Below are 25,792 nucleotides of genomic sequence, written 5' to 3' on the forward strand. Positions count from 1 at the left end.
ATTTGCTTGGAACTAATTAAAAAAATACTCAAGGTGAAAACTGTTTATACAAATGTATGATTCATGTTCGGAAGAAAATTCTCAGTCATTCTGCTGCACAGCGCGAAGAAATCTTGGCTACACTTCTATAGTTCTCAAATGCCCAAGGATTTGAGAATACAAAAAAAAAAAATGCTTATGGAATTCCTCTATGCTTCTGCTTAAAATCAGGAAAGTCTATCAAAGAGTAGTAACTAGAAAAAATGCCAGAAGATCTTGGCAGTTTCATGAAAATAAAGCAAATAGTTAGGAAGGAATAAAATAAATTGAAAAGACAGTTATTATGGAGAACAAAACTGTTCTAGTACTGAACAACAAAAAAGACAACAGGAGCTGCAAGTTTGTGACCTAAGAATAACACGCTTCCTATCCTCAAGGAGACTTTACTTTTCAGTGGCCAACTTTGCCTATAAATCAAACTGTTTACAGAAATGTGTATTAGCTGCTTAAATACAGCTGTGAGTAGAAAGATAAGAACGGGCATATACTCTCAGTTCTCTGCTATACAGTAATATAGACAGAAGAGCCCTACTCTAAATCTTAAGATAGGCTACATGCACATGCACATTTTTCCTTGACAATGCTGTAATTTAAAATGTATATATACACTATATCATTACATTCTTAATACCTTTACTAAAGTGCAATGATCACATATAAGATCACATTCATCTCCACATAGGAAACACATTCATCTCCAAAGAAACCATCGCAGCACAGATGATTCATGAAACAACTCATGCAAGCTGCCATTTGGCACTACACCAAAAAATGTTGAATTAAACACCTTGTCATTTCATCCTTGGGTGACATTAGATATTCAAGATATTAGATTCCTCAGTTACCTGCTTCTAATTCTGTAATCTTCTCCTGTAATTTCTCCTGTAAATGTACTTTTTTAAACACATTCAACAAAAAAATTAGTTTATACTTATCTCTGTTCTGATACATATAATCTATTTTTTATTATTATTATTATAAAATTAATTATTATCTGGAAAAYTAGGTATTCAAAACAAACATCAAACTCAGCTCTTCTTAGCTGCAATATTTGGCTAAAGTTACATGTGAAGCTTTCAGAACTCTACAATTCAAAAATCATCTGTTCTGCTTCCCTCCACCCCCCCCCTTTTTTTTTTTTTTTTCTCTTAAATGGCAAGCTGAGTGTAACCAGGAAAATTTTTAGGTTGAAGGAAAGCTTATAGTGTAATCAGCTTTGTAACCTTATAAATGGGGCTGCAAACATGGCCCTTTAATAATATAAAGAATAATATGGTTTTTATTTGACCATATGATATAAGGAAAAAAAAAGAGGAGGGGAACTCTACGGTCTTAACATCCTAAAACCCATATGGCATACATATCATTTATGTGTATAGTGTCTGATGTGCGTACGAAGACTATGGATCTGAAAAGTGCTCTCAGACCAGCCRTTTAAATATATTATATCCCTCAGTTTCATAAGATCCAAATAAGATGCAGGATGTGCACCGTTTAGATATATGTACAGACACAGCTGTCTCCATGGAAAACCGTATTTGCATTACCAGAATGAAAGTAATACTTTTTAAGAAGCTGTAAAAGCTCAAATTGTTTCATTTTCTTTAAATGCTTAGTTTAGCACTTTGAATATCTTAATTATACCATCTCATATTTTCAAATTSACAAGAAGGGCCAAATATCATTAATATTCCACCACAGAGGCAGAACAAAATATTTCAAAATGTTTCAAAGATTGGCATGAAGACACATCATGATCTTAAGTGACATCCTGCAGCCTCTTCATTCAAATTCTACARGACAAAAATAAGGGACAAAACCTTACACTTTCATCTCCATAAATGAATACACTTAAAGCCTTTTACAGAAGGAGATACTCCTATGCATTAACAATCAGAAACAGAAAAGCAGCTCTGGAAAACAGTGTAAAGAATGGAGAAAATCATTATGATAATTAYAGTTGTGTGAAACTTGGCTGTTATGATTTGTACAGTTCATCCAAACCTTTTCTTTGGCTTAGGTTCATATCCCAAATGTTGCTTTGACTTCTGGGCTTAAAGGAAGCCAAAAACTTAAAATGAAACTTGGCCAAATTCAACATATTTTTGGAGGTTTAGGGTCAAAAACACAAAAACCTGCAGAGTTCCTCCTACCTTCATAAATCAGTTGGAGTTTGCCAAAATGTTCTTTTCTGTTCCACATAATTTTTTCACTACACTCTTCTCTCTAACATATAAGTTGTTTGTTTATATGCATTTAATAATGATTACATACCATCACATCTCACTGGCTTTCTCATTCTCAAGTAAATACTCCTTGTTTTTTGAGTGGGTGATGCAGAATTTCATCCCGGTTCCTATTTTTTCTCAGGAATTTCATTCCCCAGTCTCAAATTCACCTGCAGACAACTTTGGGTGGGCTTTCCTCCTATCCTAAGCATTATTATACCAAAAATAAATCAGAACTTATGCAACTGTAAGAGCACTCCTAAATTACACGCCATAGCAGCTATGAGCACACACCGATGGGTGGAACTCTRACTGAAAACTGTGATATTGTTTCTGCGCTACTTGGATTCAGTTCATGATGGCCATTTTTCCCAGGCATTTTTTTTCAGTATGTTTGAAAATTTTAAAGGGTACGTAGAGTAATGCATATTGTTTGTACTTTAATCCATTTGCTAGAAAACAATATGTCAAAGCAAAACAGGTATCCACTGCAAATGTCATCATAAAACCAAACATACTTATTATTCAGTCCAGTATTCCTTCTCTAACAGTGATCAAAAACAAATATTTAGAAAGAAAAGGAGTCAATAATACTCCTTCAATCCTTATTTCCAGTTTCAACAATCTGTAGCTCAGCAAGATACTCAGCCAAAGGCAGTGATCTGTTTTTAGTAACTCCAAATGGATCATCTGGTCATTTTTGCCCATTTAAAAAAAAAAATAGCATCCATTACATTAGACATACTATCTTGACAAATCACATGACAATGAAGATCTACATCRATTTGCTCTGAATCTGCGTACTGCTACTTTTATCTGATGACCTGTTTCGCACACTGTAAAAGACCATTGTTCCCTTTCTCTATGACAGTCATGATTCTACTGCTTTTTCCCTCTTCTCTTTTCCTCTTTAAAAAATACTAATTATTTTATCATTGCTCATCAAAAATACCCCTTCCATATTTTTGATCATGCTCTTTTCATACCTCTGTTTCTGCCACATTTTTTTTAATTGAAAGAACCACACCACACATGATGCTCAATATGTAGGCAGACAGTGGATTTATATAGCGTCATTACGATGATCTCTCGTTTCCTATTCCCGCTTTAGCATTTCTCAGTATTGCTCACTTTTCGTTCACAGCATCATTCCAACATTTTCATATAACTATTAGACACAAATCATTTTCTTCAGCAGCAACTGTTAGCTGTRTAAAAAATTATGGATTTTTTTCCTTTCATAGTTAAAAAGTCGGTGCTAATCAAAATCTAATTTCACGCCATTTTTATCACATAGTTTCTTAATATCAAGTGATCCTTTTGCTTTCTTTCACAGTCATCTCTGATCTTTATTGTCTTGAATAATAATTTAGTGTCATCATAAATTTTATCATGAAGCTATTCACTCTCTTTTCCAGGTCTTTGATAAGACCTGGAACACATTGGACACTGTAGGTCAACACACAGGTTCCTAAGGGACTTCTGAATTATGCCATGACCTGCGATTTCATAAAGAATGACTAAATTTAAGTAAATATATATTGTCTCTCCATTAACATGTATTTAACCCTGTACCCACTAATTCTACTTTTTAAATACTRTTTCACTTGATTAGTCCAATACAGATGTCATAGTGACAGGTAGTTTTCCAAAACTTTCCCGGAACCCTTAAAAACTCTTAAAAACTCTTATCATCTTAGTGATCTTCCAGTCATCYGGAAAGAAGAAACTCTAAACAAGTTCCACACCACACCAGAGCTACAAATGTATATATTTTATCTTGAAACTCTTAAGAACTTCTGAATGAAAACTGCACAGTTCTGGCAGCTACCTGCTGTGCCCACAACCTGACCCTCCTTTGAACAAGAGGTTCAACTCAATGACCTAGTTTCAACTCAAACTACCCTACAATCCAATACCCCTACAAGGATGACAATGTTAGCTTGTTAATTACTCTCTAATGTCTTCTACTGCCACCTCATTTTGAGATAGATTTTCCAAACACTGTGGCTGTAAACTGGGTCCCAGAAGCAGAAAATCTCCAAGTGCCACTTCTATGAACATGAAAGAAACAAACTTTGTTTATTGTTTTTGACCTAACGCACTTATTTTCTTTCTGCTTCTTGATTATCTTGGGCCTTATAGATTCTCTGGCAGGTTTCCATCTTCTGACACACTGGAAAACTATCAGTTCGAATGCCTTTCATGACTTGTTCCTATTTGTGCTAAATGTGTTTCATGGTCTGCCTATTTGTGCTTTYTACATTTTACTTGCCGGATTTTACAGTCCTATTTTCTTCCCCTGGACAAATTTCAGTTTTTTGAAGAATGACTTTTTGCTTTTGATAGCTTCCTTTATCCTGCTGTTTAACTATGCTGTTTTCTGTTTGGTCTTCCTAAAGTAGTTTTTGCTAGGTAGTACCCATTTCCTCTGAGCCTGCAATATAATTTTCTTTAAATAGGCTTCAGGATGCCTGCAAAGCTTCTACTCTTTTTACTGTCCCTTTCATTTCTTTTTACCAGCTTTTTTTTTTTTTTTTCAGTTTCCATTTTTAAATTTAATACAGTATATCCCTTAGTCCTAATAATTCAATGATGGAGAGTGAATCCAGGTAAAATACTGCAGCTTCTACAGAATGACTCAAGAGCCCTAATTCTTGAGTCGGCTTTCCATTAATATTTAACTTATTCATCACAAGCTAGCATTCAGTTTCTTCATTTTACTGAAAACATTAAATAGCTACAGAGAATAGAGMATCAATAATCAATACCCATTAACTGTTAAATAGTTAATATCCATTAACTGAACATCCAGCTGTTCACAATCTAAGCAGAAACTAGTTTCTTTAATATACAGCATAAATCACAAAAAAAAGCAACACTGAACAAATTTTAGATTTATATACTTTTAACATTAGACTAAATTGGACTGTTAACAAATTAACACTGGACTAAAGAATCAGACACCAGTTTTAAGTCACTTCTAATATTAACAGAAGTAATAATATTTGTTAGAATTGGCAACCAAATAGTTTTACAAAAGACTATCCAGACAGAAAATCAATCCTGACAAATCCTACAGCTGATCGTGGAAAGACTCTCTCACAAATTACAATTTCCATCAGCAGACCAGATATTTAATGATCTGATTTTTGCATGACTTTTTTGTGGGTGACAGTTTTGTTGTGTTTTTTTTTTAACTATCTCAGTTATTTTTAATTATCTCAGATAAGAAATCGTTGCCTGACAAGGCATTGGCAAGTCCCATTAACAAAACCTATTAACTTTACTAGATCCAGGAACTCATCCCTTATGCAGGAAAACACAAAATTCTTTATCAAAATGAAGGAAGGGACTGCAGCGCTCGTATCACAATCTGACACAGTGTTCACATTGTTAAAATGTGCCTTTGAAGTCTTTTTTAAAAAGAGGGAGAGACCGCATACACCTGGCTTTTATGTTTGCCTTAGTTGCTGGATGAATAAATTATGGTATTTCTCAATATGACAGAGCTATGTGACAGCTAAAGAGGAGGTGTAAAATGTTTCTTTCATTCTGCCAATATGAACTGTGAAAAGAAATACAACTGTGTGAAACTGAATAATATTGCTAAATATAACTCAAATAAAGAACAATGCATTTTTAAAAGCATTTCGAATAAATGTCACTAAAACATCCACAGAAATTCACAGAATGTAATTTCACAGAAGGCAGTAAATTGGGATGTCTTTGATAAGGAATGTAGCTGAGTTCCCTATCTCCATAGGACAAATTCTCCATGTTCTTTAAAATTCAAAGAAATGCTGTGTACTGTGCACAATTCTGGCATTTAAGATGCAAAGTTAACGTATTCTTATTGTTCATCTACATCAAAATAATTTTAATTAAGTTCATTTTCCCCAATTGGCAGTCATGACAGGCATTAAGAGAAAACGAATTCCACTTGGGTTGATAAGTTTATCTCGTAAAAACATTGCAACTTTGACAATTTCCATATTTCAAGGGGCTTGCTCCTAGGTATTTCTTGAAAAGGAATCTTTTCCAGATGCAGAAAGCAGAACAGATTCTTTCACAAAAAGAGATAAATTGGAAAATACAGATAGAAGCATCAAACAAACACCATACAAGGCAGAAAGGATCCTAACTTGAGAGAGCAGATAAAAATCAGCTTTCTAAACAATTTAATATACTGCACACCAGTATTGGTTTTCTTTTGAAATTTGAAATCAAATGATCCAATTATCTTGATGATCCATGTCAAAAAAATATTGTATCCACTATAAAAAAAAAATCAACTGAAAAATGCCACGGCTCATAGGCCTTTATTAGAGACCATGCATAGAAAAGCAAAACAAGGGCAAGGTAAAGGTACCTAGTTGCTGCAAATTATTTAATGTGTCATGTAGTCTTTCCCATCTTTTACATCTCAAAGACTGATCTTACGATCAGATACACTACTGTTTCTCTCTCTCACAATGAACCAAACATTAGAACAAATTCCTCTCCAGCAAGTGCATCACACAGCAGCAGCAGCAGCACGTAACTAGCAAACATTTTCAGGATCATGCCTAGCACACCGCTTGAAAAATCTTCACTGTTAGCAGTTCAGGCTCATAAACATAACACTGAACATACTAACAGTCTATGCTCCTAAACTCTGCAGTCAGAGCCACCTTTCCCAAAACTTTGCTATTCTTTATGTCTCAGCTTCCAGAAATATAAACAAATGCTTCTATTTTTAAATACTTTAGGATGCATTAATAAGCCATGTGATGTAAAAGGTGTGATTTCTTAGCTGAAGAATGAAAGGTTTACCTTTCTGCAAAATCGTAAATGAGCTTTTCCATACATTTTTTAAATAGCATATATTGCAAAACAGCTATGATAATTTACTCTCTTATTTCTGTGGTTAAGAAGTCATAATTTTACTGTTAGTGACTATAGATGTAGGCAGGTGGCCAGTACCTGTTTCTAACTGTGTTTAATTTGACTATGCAGTATATATATCTCATGGTTCAAGTTTGAGATCTGAAAATCAGGTCCTTTTCTCCTTTTCTCCTTTTACCATCACCAATTTGTGTGGCCAGATTCTGTTCAGCTCTAACCAAACAATCCAAAAATTGATCAGTAAAGTATAACAAATTATGCTGTTTTGTCCCAAAACATTCTGATTATATCTATCCCATGAAAGCTCCTTTACACAAAGATGCATTTATAAAAGGTGATTTATAGAAAACATTCTAAGGTATGGCGTCTTCTAGACCAGGTTAATTAAAAGAAGCACACTCATCATCTCCTCCCCACCCCTCCTTTCTTTTCTCTAGGCTGTAAGACTAGATAGTCTGTAAATAATAACCTAAAGGCTATTACAGAGCATCTGCACAAAAGATAAGTAGTAAGAATATAGCCTATCAGTAACCAACAAAAGCAACACTAGTTAGGCTCGCCTTAAGCACTACTTTGTAACTGAGCAGATGCGTTAGTCTTGCCTTCTATTCAAAACAGTCTGTGGAGAGTGACCAATGGCAGCAGTAGGTCAGCTAAATATCAAAGGCTCAAGAAGATCACAAGACAGTTTGTAAAAACTTTCTATAGTTTTAACCAGGCTACTAATCTTTTCTTTAGTCCTACCCCCCCACCCCACAAAAAAGATATGCAAATATATTTAAGTACAAGTGATGAATATAACAGAAGTCTCTAGTGATGCAGTTCTTAAAGGAAAATAGCATTAGTTTAGAAAAATAAAGTATAAGTTACTTCTTAAGCAATGCTTAAATTGAAGAAAATCAACCCACAAAATTTCATTGTGCTACTTTTATATTTTGAAGACAGCTACATAAATAAGGTCAGACATTTTATTGCAATTTCACTTTGCAGAATTTCCATCTAAATTATTGTTTTTGTCATTGATTATAATTTATATAATATAGGGTGTTTAAATACATAACTTTTTAAAATATTAGACAAGCTATAAGTCAATGCTAAAGTTAAAAATGAACTATACATGGCTAGCTATACTGGACAGTCATGTGCTGAAATACTAACATCTATTATAATAAGGTTATTGATGTAGAGTTGGCATATGACTTGATTTGCAGATGCCCTACCGACTAACCTTTTGCAACTATATCTCAGTGTAAACCTGTGGTAATTATTGCTGGCTATGGAGAGTTGGTTTAGCTGAACTATTTCTTTTGATGCATGTTGAATGTGATTGCCCCCTGGAGACTACAGGAGTCCCACATGTGTGAGTTATTACATAAGCACTGAGGGGAGAAAAAGAAGAAAAAAAAAAGGTGTATCACGTTAAGTTTCTCCTTTTTTTTTTTTTTCTTTTTCTCTTCCAGCAAGAGTTTTTTCTTCTAACACCTCTTCATAAGCTCCTTTTTCAGCTAATAATAAATTTAAGGCATATAGTACAAATAATTGAATTATTTATACTCCAAATATAAAATATTTCTCAGCTATTGCAGTTCACACTCTCTAACCAAATTTAACTTGGCTTACAAATCAAGACATCCAAGGTMTGTTCCTGGGTTCTTAAGTCATTGAGTTAATCCACTGCTAAGACAACGCTSAGAAACCTTATGTTGCTAAGTTAACTGTAAAGTATAATAACCAAAAAACATCACTTTTTAAAACCAGAAAACATAAATTTTTATGATACTGCCCACTCAGTTAAAACTATTCTTAAAACTATCTCCATTTCTTATTTTAGGATTTTTAAGAATAAAATTAATCTTATTCTTATTCATGTCATAAGCTATTCGTTTGCAAGCTCAGTTATTCCAACAAGTAAAATCTTTTTATTTTGACCATTGACCATTACAGCCAGGAAAGATCAAAGCTGATCTTTCATTTCTTCTCTGTACTTATTTCCCAAGTTCAACATGTCTCCATTTACGTGTCCTAAGGGATATATGTTGCTTATAACATAGAGAATGAAGGCTAAAATCATTCTCTTATTTCCACTTATTCTCTATCTACGGATGAGCAAGAAGCAGGAAACACTTATACTTATCAGAGCCAGAAAACTATGTGCATTTCACACACATATGTTGTGGAGATCACAGAGGAACAGTGTAAAAGACAAAAATCCAACCTCATCTCCATCTTCCCCCTCAATAACGACCAGCCCTTTGAAGGACATATAGAGAATCCTCTATCTGTTCCAAATTATTAAAACCTTGCAGAGAGGCACAGGCCCAATTTCAGATGCATACCCTAACTAGAATTTGCTTTTAATACAATAACTCATGATTTTAACCTCTTAGAAGGTTGAGCTTTCTCACTAGGTATGTATTTCAGCACTAAATAAATACAAAGCTGTGTGTTTATGTAATGAATTCTCTCCTGCCTTATGTCAGCTATGTACACTAATGCCTGTCTGCATAATAGTCACAACTGTTTCCTCTGTCTCTGAACAGATTACACTGCTCTGCTCATTTTTATTTACAAGACTTCATCTCATTCCCTAGCTTCCTCTTTTTATTAACATTATAGTTCGAAAGTCTTTGAGGCAATGCATTAGGAAACATATTGCATTAAGAGAAAATAATAAATGAATGTCAGGTATACCAGTTGTTTAGGCCATGTTCCTATTTTATTTTAAGAAATACAGACATAACATATAGCACTGTGCTATGTCTTCAGTGTATTTTATATTTCTAGAACTATCATGGAGATGAGAATTATATACTGAAGCAGAGAGTGAAAAATAAAGAGCCGATTCCAAGTTTAGGATTCATGATGAATAGTTGTCATCTCGCAAGCTAATTTTAATAAGATACTACAGATATCTACAGATATTACAGATATTTACATGGCAAGAATCAAACAGCAGACAGCTGTATTAACAACCCAATCACCCTGGTTCTTTTAACAAACCTTCTCTTGATCACGTTATTCATCATCTAGGTTGGAATATCTGCCATGCATGTACAAACCTATTGAAAAGACAGAATTCTTGCCCCTTTACTCACTATGTCTAGTGGGCAATCAAGACTCAGGTGCTGAATCCAGTTTGAAAGATCAGGATATTTATGTGTGGAGAATGCATATGTACACACAGCCTGTTTCAGGATGTTTTATGCTCTGAGCACTGCTTAAGTTGCCTGCTTCTGTGTGGCTGTGACTACACAGCATCTATGGCATCTCACTCAAAAATAATCCTTTTTCAGTGAAAAATATCTTTCCACTATGTGCACTTCTGCCCTAAGATTTTTCTATCCAAACCACCTAYGAAAGAATTGTGACAATGATCCAGACATTTAAAATATTAGGAAAGTCAAAACCTTTTTCAACAGCAAAACCAAAAGAAAAGGCAGAAATATTCAGGAGCGGGGCACACCTGAGCAGAATAGGCTATTACATCTTTTTGCTTTCTTTTCAGGCCRGTCCCTGTTTCCCTCTGTGTGACACACAACTGTGTAACATTTTTCATAAGTTTCCACAGAGCAGTACTTCTGGATTAAAACAGGTATGATTCTAYTAAGCTTCATTCTCATACTAAATTGATATTAATATTTCTGAAAAGCATAATCAGACCCAAGTACACCTCTAGTTTCCATTAAAAGCTATTTGATAAGACATACGGGAATATTATTACATGCAAATTCCTACTGTTTCAAATTAAAACGTGGGGACCATCATATCTAGTACTGAGGCACCATAAAAATATCCAGTTTCATAAACTGACTTTCTAGACCTGCCATCATTTGAGAYTGTTGATGTCTGGTGCTTTACAAGACCAGCAATAAAAAGCTGTAGTCAGCCCTTCATTAACATGATGAGTTTTTACTATTATAGCAGATTTGGAAATCAAAACCAAACCCACTGAACTTATCAAAGTTACCCAAGTGTTTTCCTTCCAAATTCTATTGAGGTACCAAAGTTACTGGAGCAAACACATGCACACAACAATAAAAAAATAAATAAAATAATAATTAAAAAAGCTCACATTTCAGGAAACAAGCAACAATCACCTCAAAAATAAAATCTAGCATATATAACATTTAAAGGTCCCGCAGAGATTTATTTGAGAAATTGTGTGCAACTTCACAGCATGATACTGCTATGCTTCTTTGCTCAGCACTTCAACAAAAAGTTTATCTTTATAGGACAGACAATTAAAAAAAAAGAGAGGGATACGTCATTCTCAAAATAATTCTGCTTCTTGATAAGGTACTTACAGGGCAGCTCTCCCACCATGACGCTTTATGTACTATATGACCATTACGTCTGGCAAGATATGCATAGGTCTGTGCTTGATTTGCAGAAGGAAAAAGCTGAAAACCTCACAACTGCTCTTCACTTCCAAGAAATGATCTGCAACTTTGCTTCCTGGTATTTCCAATTTAAAGTGACTCAATTACCCCTCTCCCACCCACAGCTGATGCTTCACTCACAGCTGCAAGCAACCAACAGGGATTCTCTGCAGGAGTTTAGGCTGCTCTTCCTCACAGCAGGGCCTGTACATGCCACAGGATACAGCCAGTATTATAGAAGCTAGTGCAAAGTGTCTATTTATTATAGAATAGTGTCTATTTATTATAGTCTATATAGACTATATATTAATATAATCTATTTAATATAGAAGCTAGTGCAAAGTGTAAGGAGCATCCCAAATACTGTAAGCATCAGGATGAATTACATACCGCTGATGCTTCAAAGAAACTACAGAAATCAGAGCTTCTTCAAACCTTCCAGACAGCAAATGCACTTGACCAGCTAACCAGGGAGAGCTTCAGCCCCTGGACAAAAGAGGAGGAAATTCAAACCATTCTGTTGCCCTGAAAAACAACTGAAAAGCATCTTTCTTGCTACTCCCCTTCCCAATACAAAGGGGATTGACACCTGGAATTAATGTAATTAGTGTAATTACACCTCAACAAGTCTCAGCTGAGCTTGCCATAGCTAGCCAGCAGGTACTACAATAATTATATYGGGCCAGAGAATATTAAGATACACTCTGGTCCTTGAGCTTATTTATAAAYGGCTCAATACACCTTTCACAGACACATTCACTGAAGACACAAGCTGTATGTGTTAAAGGCACCTATACATGATAGTAGAAGGTATCAGAACTGGTAGCAGCAGAAGGAATCTAGATACTTATGGTTTACCAAGGTATATACATTAATTATTGTAYAATGTATAATATATCTTATACATTAATACATTATTTCTTATAATAGCAATTAATTTCATATCTAATCAGTAGATGGATAGTAGTCCCAGAAACTCCAGGTATATCACACACACCATGGAGCACAAATCTTGCCTCAATTAAATTCTTAGACTAGTGCTGTTACAGCATTTCTATTTACTTTCTATRCATTATTTTTAAACTGAACTTTCGCATAAACTGAACAAGTATTATATCAATTTATTAATTTAGACAGCTCTTTTATCCTACTTTTGGATTCCAGACACACATACTAACAGAACTTCAGTTAATATTCATCCTCCTGCGGATGGGCACCTACCCTTGACAGGAAAGGATGCACACGTGCCTGCCTCGTGCTGCATCACCCACATCCTTTGGAGCACGAGCTCTCAGAGCTGCAAAGCTAGAGCAGCCGCAGGAAGGCGCTGGGCCCGCACACTTCACAGTGGGGTCCCAGCCCTGCAGCCCCCCCACCTGCATCCACGAGTTACAGGYGTAAACATTTACCTTATGCCAAACACCTGAAAAGGCCGCTTGTGATCAGGTGCAAGAGCCTCAAATCAAAATTGCCCTCAAATCAAGAGCTATACAAGCCAATCAAAATCACAATGGTGCATCTAACAGAACTTGACCTCATTTTTCAAAAGCAGAACCCCGCATTTTAAGGCACACTTGCTCTTTAAATGCCTCAAGAGAAGAAAAGCATTTCTAAATAAATCTTATGGAGAAATTTCCTTGGTATACCAAAGCTAATTGACAGAAGTTTTAGGGTTTTTGTTTGTTGYTTTTTACTTTTTTTTAACCAGTCATCCACTTATTTATGAGATTCACATAAGAACATGACATGACACTCACCTCATATTTGTATCTTACATATTTGCAAATAAATCATATCAGTAAGTGACTTTAACCCAAAATATTCTATTATTAGGATAAATTTGTATCACAAAAAGAAGCTACTGGTAGCAGCTGGAATCCTTTCCTTTTTCCCTTTCCTAGCAGCTCAGCAAGCATAGGTTGGGCCGCAACACAGATCACATCCAAAGTAATATATGCTTATACACAATATAAAGTTGGAAATATTAAAATATTAATATTTTAAGGAGTGGTTAGAGAAATAGAGTCTCAGTTAACTGTTTATGTATCATAAAGTGTTCTTAGAAGGCAAACCCCTTACAGCAAAGGCACAAAGGACTTAGAGAGGTGCATAGAGAGGTAGTGTTGGTTTCTTCATTTTGCATATAGAAATACATGAGAAATACAGTTCAGCATGTAGCATGAGGGTCAAATTCCACATGCTAGAAATTTTCCAGAAACCTGTTATATTAACTGGATCAAGCTAAATATGACATATTGCACTGTAAATTAGGCTATACCTATAAACACTGATGMAGAGATGTTGATATGATTGACAGAAGTCAGAAACTCTCTTTGGTTTTTCATAGTCAGCTCAAAGAATAAGTAGTTTTTTAAGTCAAGTAGCAAACTTGTTTTGTGTTCCTTAATATAATTTACGAATTATATACGGTATCATTTATCCAGATCAGTTAATTATATTTCAAATCTTCATGTCTGAGATTTAGTAATTTATAAACCATAGAGTTTCTCCAAAAATGTAGCTCAAAGCCTAAATTATACACAAAGGAGCAGTATGAGAAGTTCTTCTTTCCAATAGCAACAAAAAGGTTTTTGTGACGTGGTAACAAGGTATTAATGATTACAAGAAATCTGCAAGGAAAGACAGCTATAGCTGTCTCTGTGATTCCCTACTTAAGTATGCAAGCTAAAGAGAACTCTGGTGAGAATTCTTCTTTCACTGTGGCCCTGTCTGCCAACCTGAGCTGTCTAACCCAGTCCACAGATATGTACACTGAGCTCATWTGATCAAATCACGCTCATTAAGTGACCGGAGTGCGTGATGAGATTATGATATTCTTCCTGTTATGGGTCTCCACTTTCAGACAGTGCACATTAATGTGGAGGGCCACAGCTCGAAACACAGAACAGGAAGGGGCCCAGGGGTCTCAAATGTAGTTCCCTGCAGTCTCCATACTACTATACAATTCAGTGCTTTTGAAAAACTGAATTGTATTTTACATAGCTAATCACCTGGGCATGTGAATGTGTCCTCAGTTTAAAAAAAAAAAAAAAAAAAAAAAAAGTCTCTCAGAGAAAGCTACTATTTGATATTCCAACATGCTGAGCACTCATAACCCACTGAGTAATCTCAATATGCCTATAGATGTCACACTGTGAATGCTGCAGAAACTGAATACAGAAAGGGTAATTATCCTTCGATTTTCTGACTTTCCTCAAAACCAGCTAGAATGACTTTCTTGATTTTTTTGAGGAAAAGACTTCTATTCTATTTTGCTTTTCCTCTCACTAAAATAGCTCATTGTTGCAAACTGCCGTCACTAGCACCTTCTCCAGCTGGACAGAAGCAGCAGTTCTTTACATAGAGAAACTTATTATATGTGCTGGAAGATACACACATCTACACACACAAAAAAAATCTCTTTGGTGATTTTAAAGCAAAATTTTTTAAAAAAAATCAACTCACTTGTAAATGTTGAGAGTTGTCTGTCATATTGTCCTCTCGTCTACGAACTTCTTCCAACAACTGTGCATTCTTCTTTTTCTCCATTTGCTGATTGTGCTTCAGATTGGCAACCTTCTTGTTTTGGTCCTTCATATGTCTGAAAATTGTATGCACATACCCATTAGTGCCAATAACCGCAATCACATCTGTTTCTCTACAAAGTAACTTGTGACTAAGATCACTGTCACCAACACACACAAGTATTCTGAATATCAGACTTAAATCATAAAAATTCATCTTGTTTTCAAACTGACATATCAAAATGGATTTAAGCCATAAAATTATACAGTGGTTATTCTGATACACAAGATTTTCTTCCTTTTTCATCATTTGTTCACACGTCCCACACACTATGGCAGAGGATGATTATTCTACATTCCTAATACAAACTGGAATTCCAGGGTCATCTTTAATAGATCCTTTAAGGGCCAATTCATTTCAAAGCAAGTAGAAACTGAAGGTGAATGGCTAATAAAAGTCATGGATTTTTACTTTTGCAAAGCTGKCAGAGAGATACAATATTTCTGAAAATTAGAGTGTAATGGAGAAGGGGGCCAGAACATAAATATATCATAAAAAACCACAATAGAACTTTATGAATATCTTCTTACATAACAAAAACATTACATTTGTTTATTTTTTCAAAAAAGTGAATTCTTTCAACAAATAGTTATCAGCAAATTTATAAACAATCATTAATGAAAATGAAAAATTCCTTAACACCACTTCTTAAGAATTTACTCAAAAATTTTATTTTTAATTTGTTTCAAGTCTACTGTTCTTTTTCTATGGCTTTTATTTATTAAGATAGTAGAAGCATTTTTGGTTTTAGTACTTAGCATGTACCCTTGAAGGAAGTGAGGCAAACTAATTTTGTCTTGGATGCTAAAGCTACTGCTCTGGCTGGCTCTGAAAATATCTTTGTAGCAATGCTTTCTACCTTATTGGACTTTTGGATATTATTTTCTCGACTTCTTTTGACTCCGAGGAATTTATTTTTATATAGATAAAAGGGAACAAAGTCATGTGCAAATTCCTAATGAGATCTACTCACTAATCCCATCTTGGCAAATGCAAGGAATATCTTTTTAGTGACCAAAAAGACCACTGGAAGTGTCTCTGTGCTTTCCACAGTAGAACTTTCAGAGAARAAGAAGATACAGAATACATTTATTGCACTCATCTTGATTATGCTAAAGGATCTAGGACATGTTGTTCTTACTTCTATCACAACCTTCTTTGTCCTCCTATCAATTCTTTCATTTATTTATACTGAAAGCTTAACTACGAATCTCAAATTAGTAAATGTTCCCATGCAATTAAAAATTCTTAGATGACACTGCACTTAAAAATTTGTGGGTATACAACATATCAGAAAAGTTAATATACGCTTATTATGAGAAAGAAACATTTTTCCTTAGAAAAATAAGACTGAGGATCAGTAATTCAACTGAGAATCTTTGATAGTTTAGCCCTTTCAATTACCAGAGTAACAGAATGAAGAGTTCTTATTTATTTACAAGCAATAAGATTCACCTGGCTCTCAGAGAAGTTCAAACAGATGAAGTAATGGTATAGGAGTGTTAGCTTTTCACCAAGAGACGTCCAGAATGAAAGGTGATAGTTTAACAGCTTTATACTCAGCAACAGACATATGTATAAAAATAGGGAAACGAACTGTAGAAAATAACAAGGCATTCAGTGCATATAAAACTACAAGAGCAGTTTCCCTATTGATTTCCTTTCTAAAACTTCGAGTCACAATGTGAGAGAAAAATCACTTAGATATTTTTGGAGTTTGATAGAGTACTACCGTACAAAATAGATTCTAAATTTGTTTTTATTTGATCTCAAATATACTACAAATAGATGATAAATTTAGCCTATCTTCCTGAAACTGTATTTATCTGAGTGAAAAGTAAATACGTGCACAGAAAACAGATCAAGACAGAGTAGATGTCACTAGTTGAAGAAAAAAAACAGAATTAAAACAAGTCTACACAAAGCTCACAGATAAATTAAAAATAAAGAGAAATATGAAAATCTCCATTTTAAAACAGAAGTTATTCTATAGTTAGAAGAAACAGACAGTAGTACCATGGAGATTCCAACAGAACTTAAATCAGCAGGAATACAAATATCAAAACACTGTATCACTGTGTTCTTACTCGTATGAGCATCACTAATTCTAATGACTGTATAACTCCGTTCAATTTATCTTGTTCTTTTGGAAGAACTCTCAAATTAATCTCATAATCCAGAGTATACTACATGTAATTCACTTAGTCAAACTTTTAAAAATAAATATTAACATGTAGTGTCAGCAGACATGTGAGTATCTTTCAGAGTTCATTCTACAGTAGTGTGTAACTGGAGACTCTACTTCAAGACTTTCTTCTCTGATAACTACAGAAAGTAAAGTTATTACACTAAATCCCTAGTTTTAATTAGGCACCTGCATACCTTGGCCAAGAACTAGGTAATGTCAGCCAAAAATAATTGTTTCGTGCTTAGTATAGCCTTTACTCTATATCTCAAAGACCCTTTTTTTTTTTTCTCCTCTTTCTTTTTTTTTTTTTTCTCCAAAGCATCTAAAAAATGCAGAAAGGCAAAATATTCCTAAGAGTAAAATTTTAACATTTGCTTGAGGAATATGTGTCTGTAGTACTTCTCATTACATTAAAAAGCACACTTCAGTGGGACTATGTATCAGAAAAATAAATCAAAAAATTCTCCAGGATGTCCMAACCTTTAGACCTCCTTGCTAATTTTATAACAAAATATACAATAGTCTAGTATTAGAATAATGCAGATGAGAAATAAAATTATAAATTTTTTTGACTGATTATATAAGAACAAATAAAAAATACATAACTGATACCACAGATAAACAGAGAATGTTCTGAGCAAAGCAGTCATATTTGTACTTTAAGAAAAAAAATACAATTTTATTCAAAAAAAGTTCAAAAAAAGTCTCCAGAAATCTATTTTAAAATATATAATCCTGCATATTAAATTTAAATATTCAAACCTCTTCACCTCTTGCTCTATTKGTGTATTAGGAAGTATTTTACCAAGACCTTTGCTTGGAAAAAAATAGATCACTTTTAAAGTTTTAAGAAAAAACAGATCTTGTCTTTCTGCTTTATAAATATTCTGCATCTTCACAAAGGATTCATGTTCAGGAACCAAAGACTGTATCTTAATTTACAGGGCACTCTGGATCTCAGTAGTTAGTCATGCAGAAGACCTGATCCCGTAAATCCTGTCCATGTGAGTGTCCCTTCTGAACTACATTACTTCAACAAGGTTCAGCAGAAATATTTGCAAGAGTTCTCACTGTCTTAAAAAATGAAAGTGCACAAACATTCACATTTGATCTATTAACTGAGCTAAAACTATGAAACAACAGCATGAGTTTGAGGGGATTTTGTTTAATTTGTTGTATTTTTGTAATAATTCTTAATTTTAAGACCTTAATTCTTAATAATAATTTTAATAAGTTTAAGTTTAATTAAATTTTAATTATTTAAGTAATAATTGTTAATTTTAAGATTTTTAATTTGATTTTTTATCCAGACTTACAATCTACAACCTAAAAAAAAAGTAGTATGGAAAACATCTTTCAAATTTTTCATTTCTTCCTTATGCTGAACTTTTGTTATTATCTTTTCATTGTCTAATAACATTACCATAATGACCAACAATTGAATGTTTAATCCAAAAATAGAAACCACCATTCCAGGTGAGCTTCCAAATAACTTTTAGTCTTACTTGTACTTCTCAAACTGCAAAAGACAATACTGGGCCTGGCACTCTCCTATGATGCAGATGATGTTCAAATAAGATCATTTGCCTGTTTCATGCTGAATCATTCATGCAGTTTGATGCACTGATATAAAATGGTAGGAAGTGATTATCATAACCATAGGCAGAATGGAACTAGAATTTATTAACATATAAAATAATATTTTATTTCAGGAGCATTCTGCCTTTTTCCCTGGTAAAACAAAACTATTCTGCAAATCTTCAAAGTCAGCTCACCATCCTATACAATGGTTATGTTCTGTGAGCAGCAAATGTGTCCCACAGTAGCAACACCAAATGCCACTGCCTTTCATTTCCAGTACAAAATACTCCACCCACCAAACAAGCACCATATGTAGAATGGAGCCTAAAAAGCTCCAAACCTCTACACAAGCAATTTACCACTTCTAATACATTATCCCTCTGTAGTAAGGCTTTCAATTGGGGTTTGTGTCTTTGGTTATTCTGACTTCTTTATATGCAGGATGACAACAGAGTTGCTATGAATATTTCTTGTTTAATTAAAATGATGCCAAAAATTGTGATCTTGGAGTATATAAAATAATATAGCCTCTTTTATACTATTACATAGCACTACATGATGCAAAAAAGCTCTGAGAATTTAAGTGACCAAATGATTATGTACTTTAAGGAGGACATGGCTCATTCTGAATCATCTATTACTGAAGTATAGCCTAAGTGTAAATCAGCTGCCACTTTTTATTTCTGATCTATAAAATCACTTTCTATTAACATCTCTTCTACTTCTTTTGAATTTAGAAGTCATCCTGCTTTTAACATAAATCTTTAATAGACTAACATGAAAAGCTTACAGACAAACAGCAGGAAAAAGGAAAACTTGAGCAGATGTGTCCTGCAGAGACAGGAAAAAGACATGGCAGTAGCACTGGATTAGCCTTCCTGCCAAGAAGGATAGAAGAATCAATTTTAGTATATTCATGTTTTTCTTTATATTCACAGTTTCTGATATCAATGGATCATATGGCTACTTCGGTTTTGAACAAAGGAGCAAACCTGAAGCCCACATGGATTGGCAGGTCTCAAAAAAACACAAACCAGCAGATTCTAATGCTTCCAGAAACAAAGCAAATACAAAGAATCCTCTTACCATTCCCTAAATCTCATTATTTCAGAAGTTTGAAGATCTAAGACTGAAGATTTCTCAATGCTCACATCACTGCAGTATGACAAGTCTTCCCAAAGCATCCACAAGAAGATACAATTGCCATGACAGAACCAATGACTTTTCATGTTAGAAATTATGTGAGTGTCATGGAAGCAACATTTCTCACTTCAAAGACAAAAATGCAGGAGAAAGAGTTTACCCAACAMACACACTCTGGGAACTCATCCAGAGTCTCTGTTAAAGTGTTTAGTCTGACAGTTCCCACCAAAGAGAGATGCTACAAATATCCACATGAGGATAATGCATGAACGAAACAGAACTGCTAAAGCCTCCTTTCCAAACTATGAGTCGTATCACTTTGTTTCAACACATGGTCATCACTGTGACTACTGAAATACCAATACAGGGCATTGCACTGCTCTCTGTCTCCACACATTGTTATCAGATGACACTTTACAAGAACATGTGTGAAATCTGTACCAGAARACTCATCTGTCACACATCTCTCTTGTATACCAAGGATTGCTCTGCATTTGCTTCTTAAAGGCTTTTTTTGTTGTTGTTTTTGTGGTTTTTTTTTTTTTTTTGTACATGTGTTTTTTAACATTGCCAATAACAGAACACTAGATGAGAAGGATTATTTGTTCTAATTTAATTGGGTTTCTTCCAGCTGTTTTCTAGATAAAATTCTTCAACAACTCCTGACTCCAGCTATTCTCTGGATCCAGCTCCTCTACAGTATGGCCACCTCAGCTTAACTGCAATCAGGATCAAACATAGTGTCTGCTGCATTCCGTGCTTCTCTGCACCTCTGCACCTCCTAAGTCCTCCTGCTGCAATTCCTGGTTCAATCTAGCCCATCCTCAGGATCAATCTGACCATTCTATTCAATACATAATCAAACTTCCCATGGTTTTTCAGAACCCAATTCAAACCTCCAAATAAATCAGGTACACCTTGTACAACTTCTTGTTTTGACACAATAACCTCTCAGTACAAATTTAGATCAGAGCATTTCATCAGCCTGCTCCTGCATCATGGAGCAATGGAGCAATCATGGAGTGGAAAAAGTGATTCCACCATCTGTGCAATTCTTGAATTTATTTCCCCTGCCTCATTTCAATCACAGCTTTTGAAGCTAAGCTGTACCCGTCATGATGTACCCCTCATGTACCCTGTCATGATGTCTCTCCACACACACACCCCTCTACTGTACACRAAGTCCTGGCATCACTGTACCTCATGCAGTCACAAGGGTGATAAATGGTACATTCTCATTGTTTGTTTTTATGTATTCTGCTTATTTTGTAAAAGATGATGAATTGACTCCTTTTTCTTGCCAATAAAATGCAAGTCCAAAGAAATACTTTGCTGTTCTTAATAAAATTAAATGTAAATACACAAGAATTAAAAATACACATTTTGTAAGCAAAACAAAAGTGATATTTATCAAATCTTACTCTCTTCCAGAATGTTTAAAAGGTGATTTTGTATATATAGCCAAMAGACTATAACAGAAAGACAAGTTACCCAGTATGACAACTATGTTTCTCACTCAGACAAACCAGACTCTCTGAAGAGTAAAGTATATCACAAATTCTCTCAGTTTTCATTACTACACTATCTCGTTTTCTCCAGGGAAATTATCTTTGAACAACATATCACTCTGCCCTTGGAACCATCAAACTGACATTTGACAAAACTGTGGAAGGCTAGCAAGTTAAATTTAAAACTCTGTTAAACCTTCCCTTGCACATCTCACTGAGCTTTTGCCTCCCATGGAAACAATTAGGAAGGCCAACCTCAGAGACCAGTGGGAAAATTTTTAGCACTAATCAGTATATTACACGTAGGAAAGAATATYCTTCTCCTGCTTCTCTACTGGCAGGAGAGATTGGGTATATCTAACTTGCTCTAAGCTAAATGTCAAAAAAAAMCTTACAGGATTGTTTCTTTGCTTAGAATTTGCTTTATTATGTAGGTAGAAACACACACAATATTATATATGTATTTACATAATGATGTATTTTATTTTCTTGTTTGCCATCAGTATCAATAGTACATCTTGCTATGAAACAGCTGCATCATTTTTCTAACCATTCTAAAAGTTCTGTAAAAAGGATGAATAAAATGGCAACTGAGAATATACATATGAGCAGAAATTAAATATTTAAAAGATCTGTTTCTTAAATTAAGTTTTGACTTTAATGACGATTCAAGCTGTGAAACCTTAACACTTCACTGAAATCCTACAATAAACTCCAATCATACGCTACAACTTATCTAAGACTCCAGGGATGAAAGTTGGCAGGGCTATGAGGACAGTTTGCCTCAGTAAGGTCAGCTGGTTTTTTAGGTCAATAAAACATAACAGAAATTGCACCTCCAACTGCTGAACAAATGTTTCTGCATACCAATCACTGAATTCCAATGAAACCAACCATAATGACAACCGCATAACATAATACCTTCCTTTAAGCTCTCTCTGGCTAGTGAAATTTTCAATAAATGTTGAATATGTTCTGACAGAAATGCTATAATGCTCATTCAGATACGAACTTCAAAGTCCATCCTTAAACAAATGCCTCTAATTAATTAGTGGCAGAAAGAAAGGCTATTTCTATTTTTCCAGTATTTGTAAAACTCAGGTCTAATCACTATCCATTCAAATACTTTTTAAAATTGCCTGACATATAATAAAAAGTAAGTTAATGCTCATGTAACTCATTACAATAAGAATCAAATTGTGGAAATAGAGTTTGCCATCTGGAAAGTAAATGGTAACTATGATGTGCTACGATTCAGGCAAAAAATGTCTTATCATTATTTTATTAATGATTCATCTTTTGCCAGATGGTTTCAAGGTATTCAAAACCTTTCTGAAACGCAAATGAGAATTTTGTTTCAATACTAAGACACAAAATTCTCTCTGCTTCTATATGGGAAAAAAATAAGGCTGAAAAAAAAAAAAAAAAAAAAAAAGCATTATCATGATTATCGTGAAAGGTCTGTAAACTTCAGATCTGAACATGTCCTAAGAGCAGAATGGAGATACACCATAATTTTAGCCTACTGTGCCACATGACAGCTTGATACCAGGACCCATATCTGCAAATGCAAAGCTTTGACACCTGTAACTAACTGAAACTAAAAATTTACTCCCKCTTCTCTCCCAGAAGAGATTCTTGGATTCTTGGAACCATAAAATCCTAGAAAGCTAAAGCTAGAAAGTACTAGAATACCTGCATTTTAGCAAAAGAAAGCACCACATCAAGTCTTCAGATAATTTCTGAATAAGTCAGATCTTAGTTCTCGTGGTAGTTCAATTTATTAAGCAATATTTAAGGTGCACCATCCTACACAAAGGCAAAAGTCACAAGAACTCTGCATGAGTTGACAAAGAAAAAAAGAATCAGYATGACAGAAGCTTTCCTAGGTTCATATTTTTCCATCTATGGTCACAAGATTGATGTCCATAGAAAGACTTAGGCTACCTCAGRAGCAGAGAAGATTGGTGTCTACATCTGTTGAGTCTCCAAGAACATTATCCAATCATTCATATGTTCAGGTATGCTACTCAAAAACAACACATGACCATAAATACTGGCATAGTTGACCTGAAATTTGGAAGAAAATAAAACTTGCATCTGGCCAGAACAAAGGTATGCAAACCCTGCCCAGAAAATACATGTACATCCATTGATTTCCCTTGCAATAACGTACTGGTCCTGAATCTGGTCAGTTCAAATAGCTGGAATTTTCTAAACCAAAAGCTAAACCATTCCCATCTTGTCCTATGTTGCTTTCAGTAACAGTAAAAAGCATGGCAGTAAATGACTAATTCTATGAAGCATAAATCTTTTCAAATATTATTATTGTCCAAGTCATGACTTATTTGACTAGATTGTCTATATATAAGGTTTTTCTGATAATCAAATATAATCAAAATAAAACTGCAAAAAGAGAAAAATTCCTCCTACCCAAGAAGATGCAAATTCAATATGTTGCTAATGAAATTATTTTCTTAAAAACACTTTGACAGAGCATTCACTTACTGAGATAAGTTCCTAATCCAGAAGTGAAATGACCAAGAGCCTTATAATAGTGTTTAACATAAATAAATGGCAAACTGAAGTTATTAACAGGAATCTGAGACAGGGAAAAAATAAAAAAAATAAAAGAAATATTGATGAAAACGTTGGTTGAGGAAGGAGCAATTAAGTAGGAGAGCAGAAAATACTGACCTGGAAGTCAAGCTGGTTGGAGTAGGGAKGAAAGCAGCAGTTTGGAGAAAAACGGATAGGAGGGAGGAAGACAACAAAAGAGAATAAAGGTAGGAACACATTAGTTCTTCAAATATATARCAAGCAGATGTTATATCAGCAGTCTTTTTTTCAAAACAGAAAAGGGAGAACAAAAATTAAAATCAAGTTCCTGTACCTGAGTATTTCTGTATTTCCTGTATTTCATGCTGAGCTCCAAACAAAATAGAACCTTCAAAGTGGCATTTGTGGACTTTTCAAAACCATCCACATTTACAATCATCCTAATGTACATCTACACAAAAAGTAGCAAACAAATTAGGTTTAGACAATCTGGTAGCACTCGCTGCCATGCATCTCATATGCTGTGAAGTCTTTTTTGAACGGACATGGGTTTGAAGGCCCACATTCATCAAGACTTCCAATGAAAGCSAAAACAGATACACAATTTGACAGCTTGTTCAGAGGTGGCAGGTTGAAGAGTGCAAACCACCGTACCTACCAGTGATCCAAGCAACAGATTTCAGCCCTCCCCCAGGAAATACAGTCCTTTCTCAGGCTGACAGTCTTTWTTTTTTTTTATTTTTTTTCATTCAGAAATGAAAATTCATTTTGAATGAAATTTTTCATTCAGAAATTCTCTTCAGAATGAAGAGTCTGACTGTAGTGTAAAAAAGTGTCATGTGAGACACCTCATTTAAGAAAAAAAAAAAAGATGAATAGCTTTTTCACGAGTCACTACAAAATATAGGTACCACAAAACCCAGGTCACACATTAACAGAGTCCATTTTTTACTCCTTCTTCTCTCCTCACTAATYGGTCACCTAGCCTATACAGCAATTATTTCCTATATGATATACTCCATTTTAAAAACAAAGCTTTCTCTCAGAACAAAAATAATATTTTTAAAGGAGCTTTCATACTTCCATAGGCTTTACTGAGAAGTTACACCAAATCAAGCAAATGACTGACCAGCTAAAATGCCATTGAAAAAATATATCCAACCTCCCTTAAGGTATTCTATTTTGTATCTTATTCCTCCCATCATCAAGCTCCAACATTTCATTCCCTACCCAGCAAATATCTGATAAGATAACTACGTTTATCAATTACCACATAGCCAGCTGTGAAGGAAGTAACTCCTGCTAGTCTCGTTCTTTCTATCACTATCAGTATTTTCCCAAACTCTATGTCCCTGGGGATGTCTAAATTTAAAGACCAGCTTGTCTTTCTCTTTTAAGATAAATTAACTAATGGGCCATAATACCCATTTAATTATGGATTAACACAACACATTCTCACCTAAATCACCCTTTTTTACTGCAGTGCTTACATTGCAGAGGTCAAGATTTCTCCCGAGACTTTGTTTTCCTCGAGAAAAACTTTTTTGGATTCCTCCTGTGACATTAGAACACTACTCTTGTAGTTATCCTACCAGCCCTTTCAGCACCTGTTTCCAGTTTTAATTCAACTTTCTTGAATATAAGTGACAAGAAGTATACAGCAGGATTCCACATGTGTCCTTACTGGTACCTTAG

At 34.6% G+C, this 25,792-nt stretch overlaps 1 protein-coding gene across 1 annotated transcript in view; it reads right to left on the reverse strand.

Moving 5' to 3' along the window:
• ERC2 (ELKS/RAB6-interacting/CAST family member 2) overlaps positions 1 to 25,792 on the reverse strand; it is a 278,502-nt gene that overhangs the window by 113,920 nt on the left and 138,790 nt on the right. The window contains exons 14-15 of the mRNA XM_026035392.1: positions 24,236 to 24,247; positions 14,999 to 15,134 (exon numbers count right to left, since the gene is read on the reverse strand). Of these exons, the coding sequence (XP_025891177.1) occupies positions 14,999 to 15,134; positions 24,236 to 24,247 (148 nt within the window). The remainder of the gene's footprint in view (positions 1 to 14,998; positions 15,135 to 24,235; positions 24,248 to 25,792) is intronic.

The sequence above is a fragment of the Nothoprocta perdicaria genome, unplaced genomic scaffold (genome assembly GCF_003342845.1).
Source record: "Nothoprocta perdicaria isolate Ctin4 unplaced genomic scaffold, notPer1 scaffold_16, whole genome shotgun sequence".
Lineage (NCBI taxonomy): Eukaryota > Metazoa > Chordata > Aves > Tinamiformes > Tinamidae > Nothoprocta > Nothoprocta perdicaria.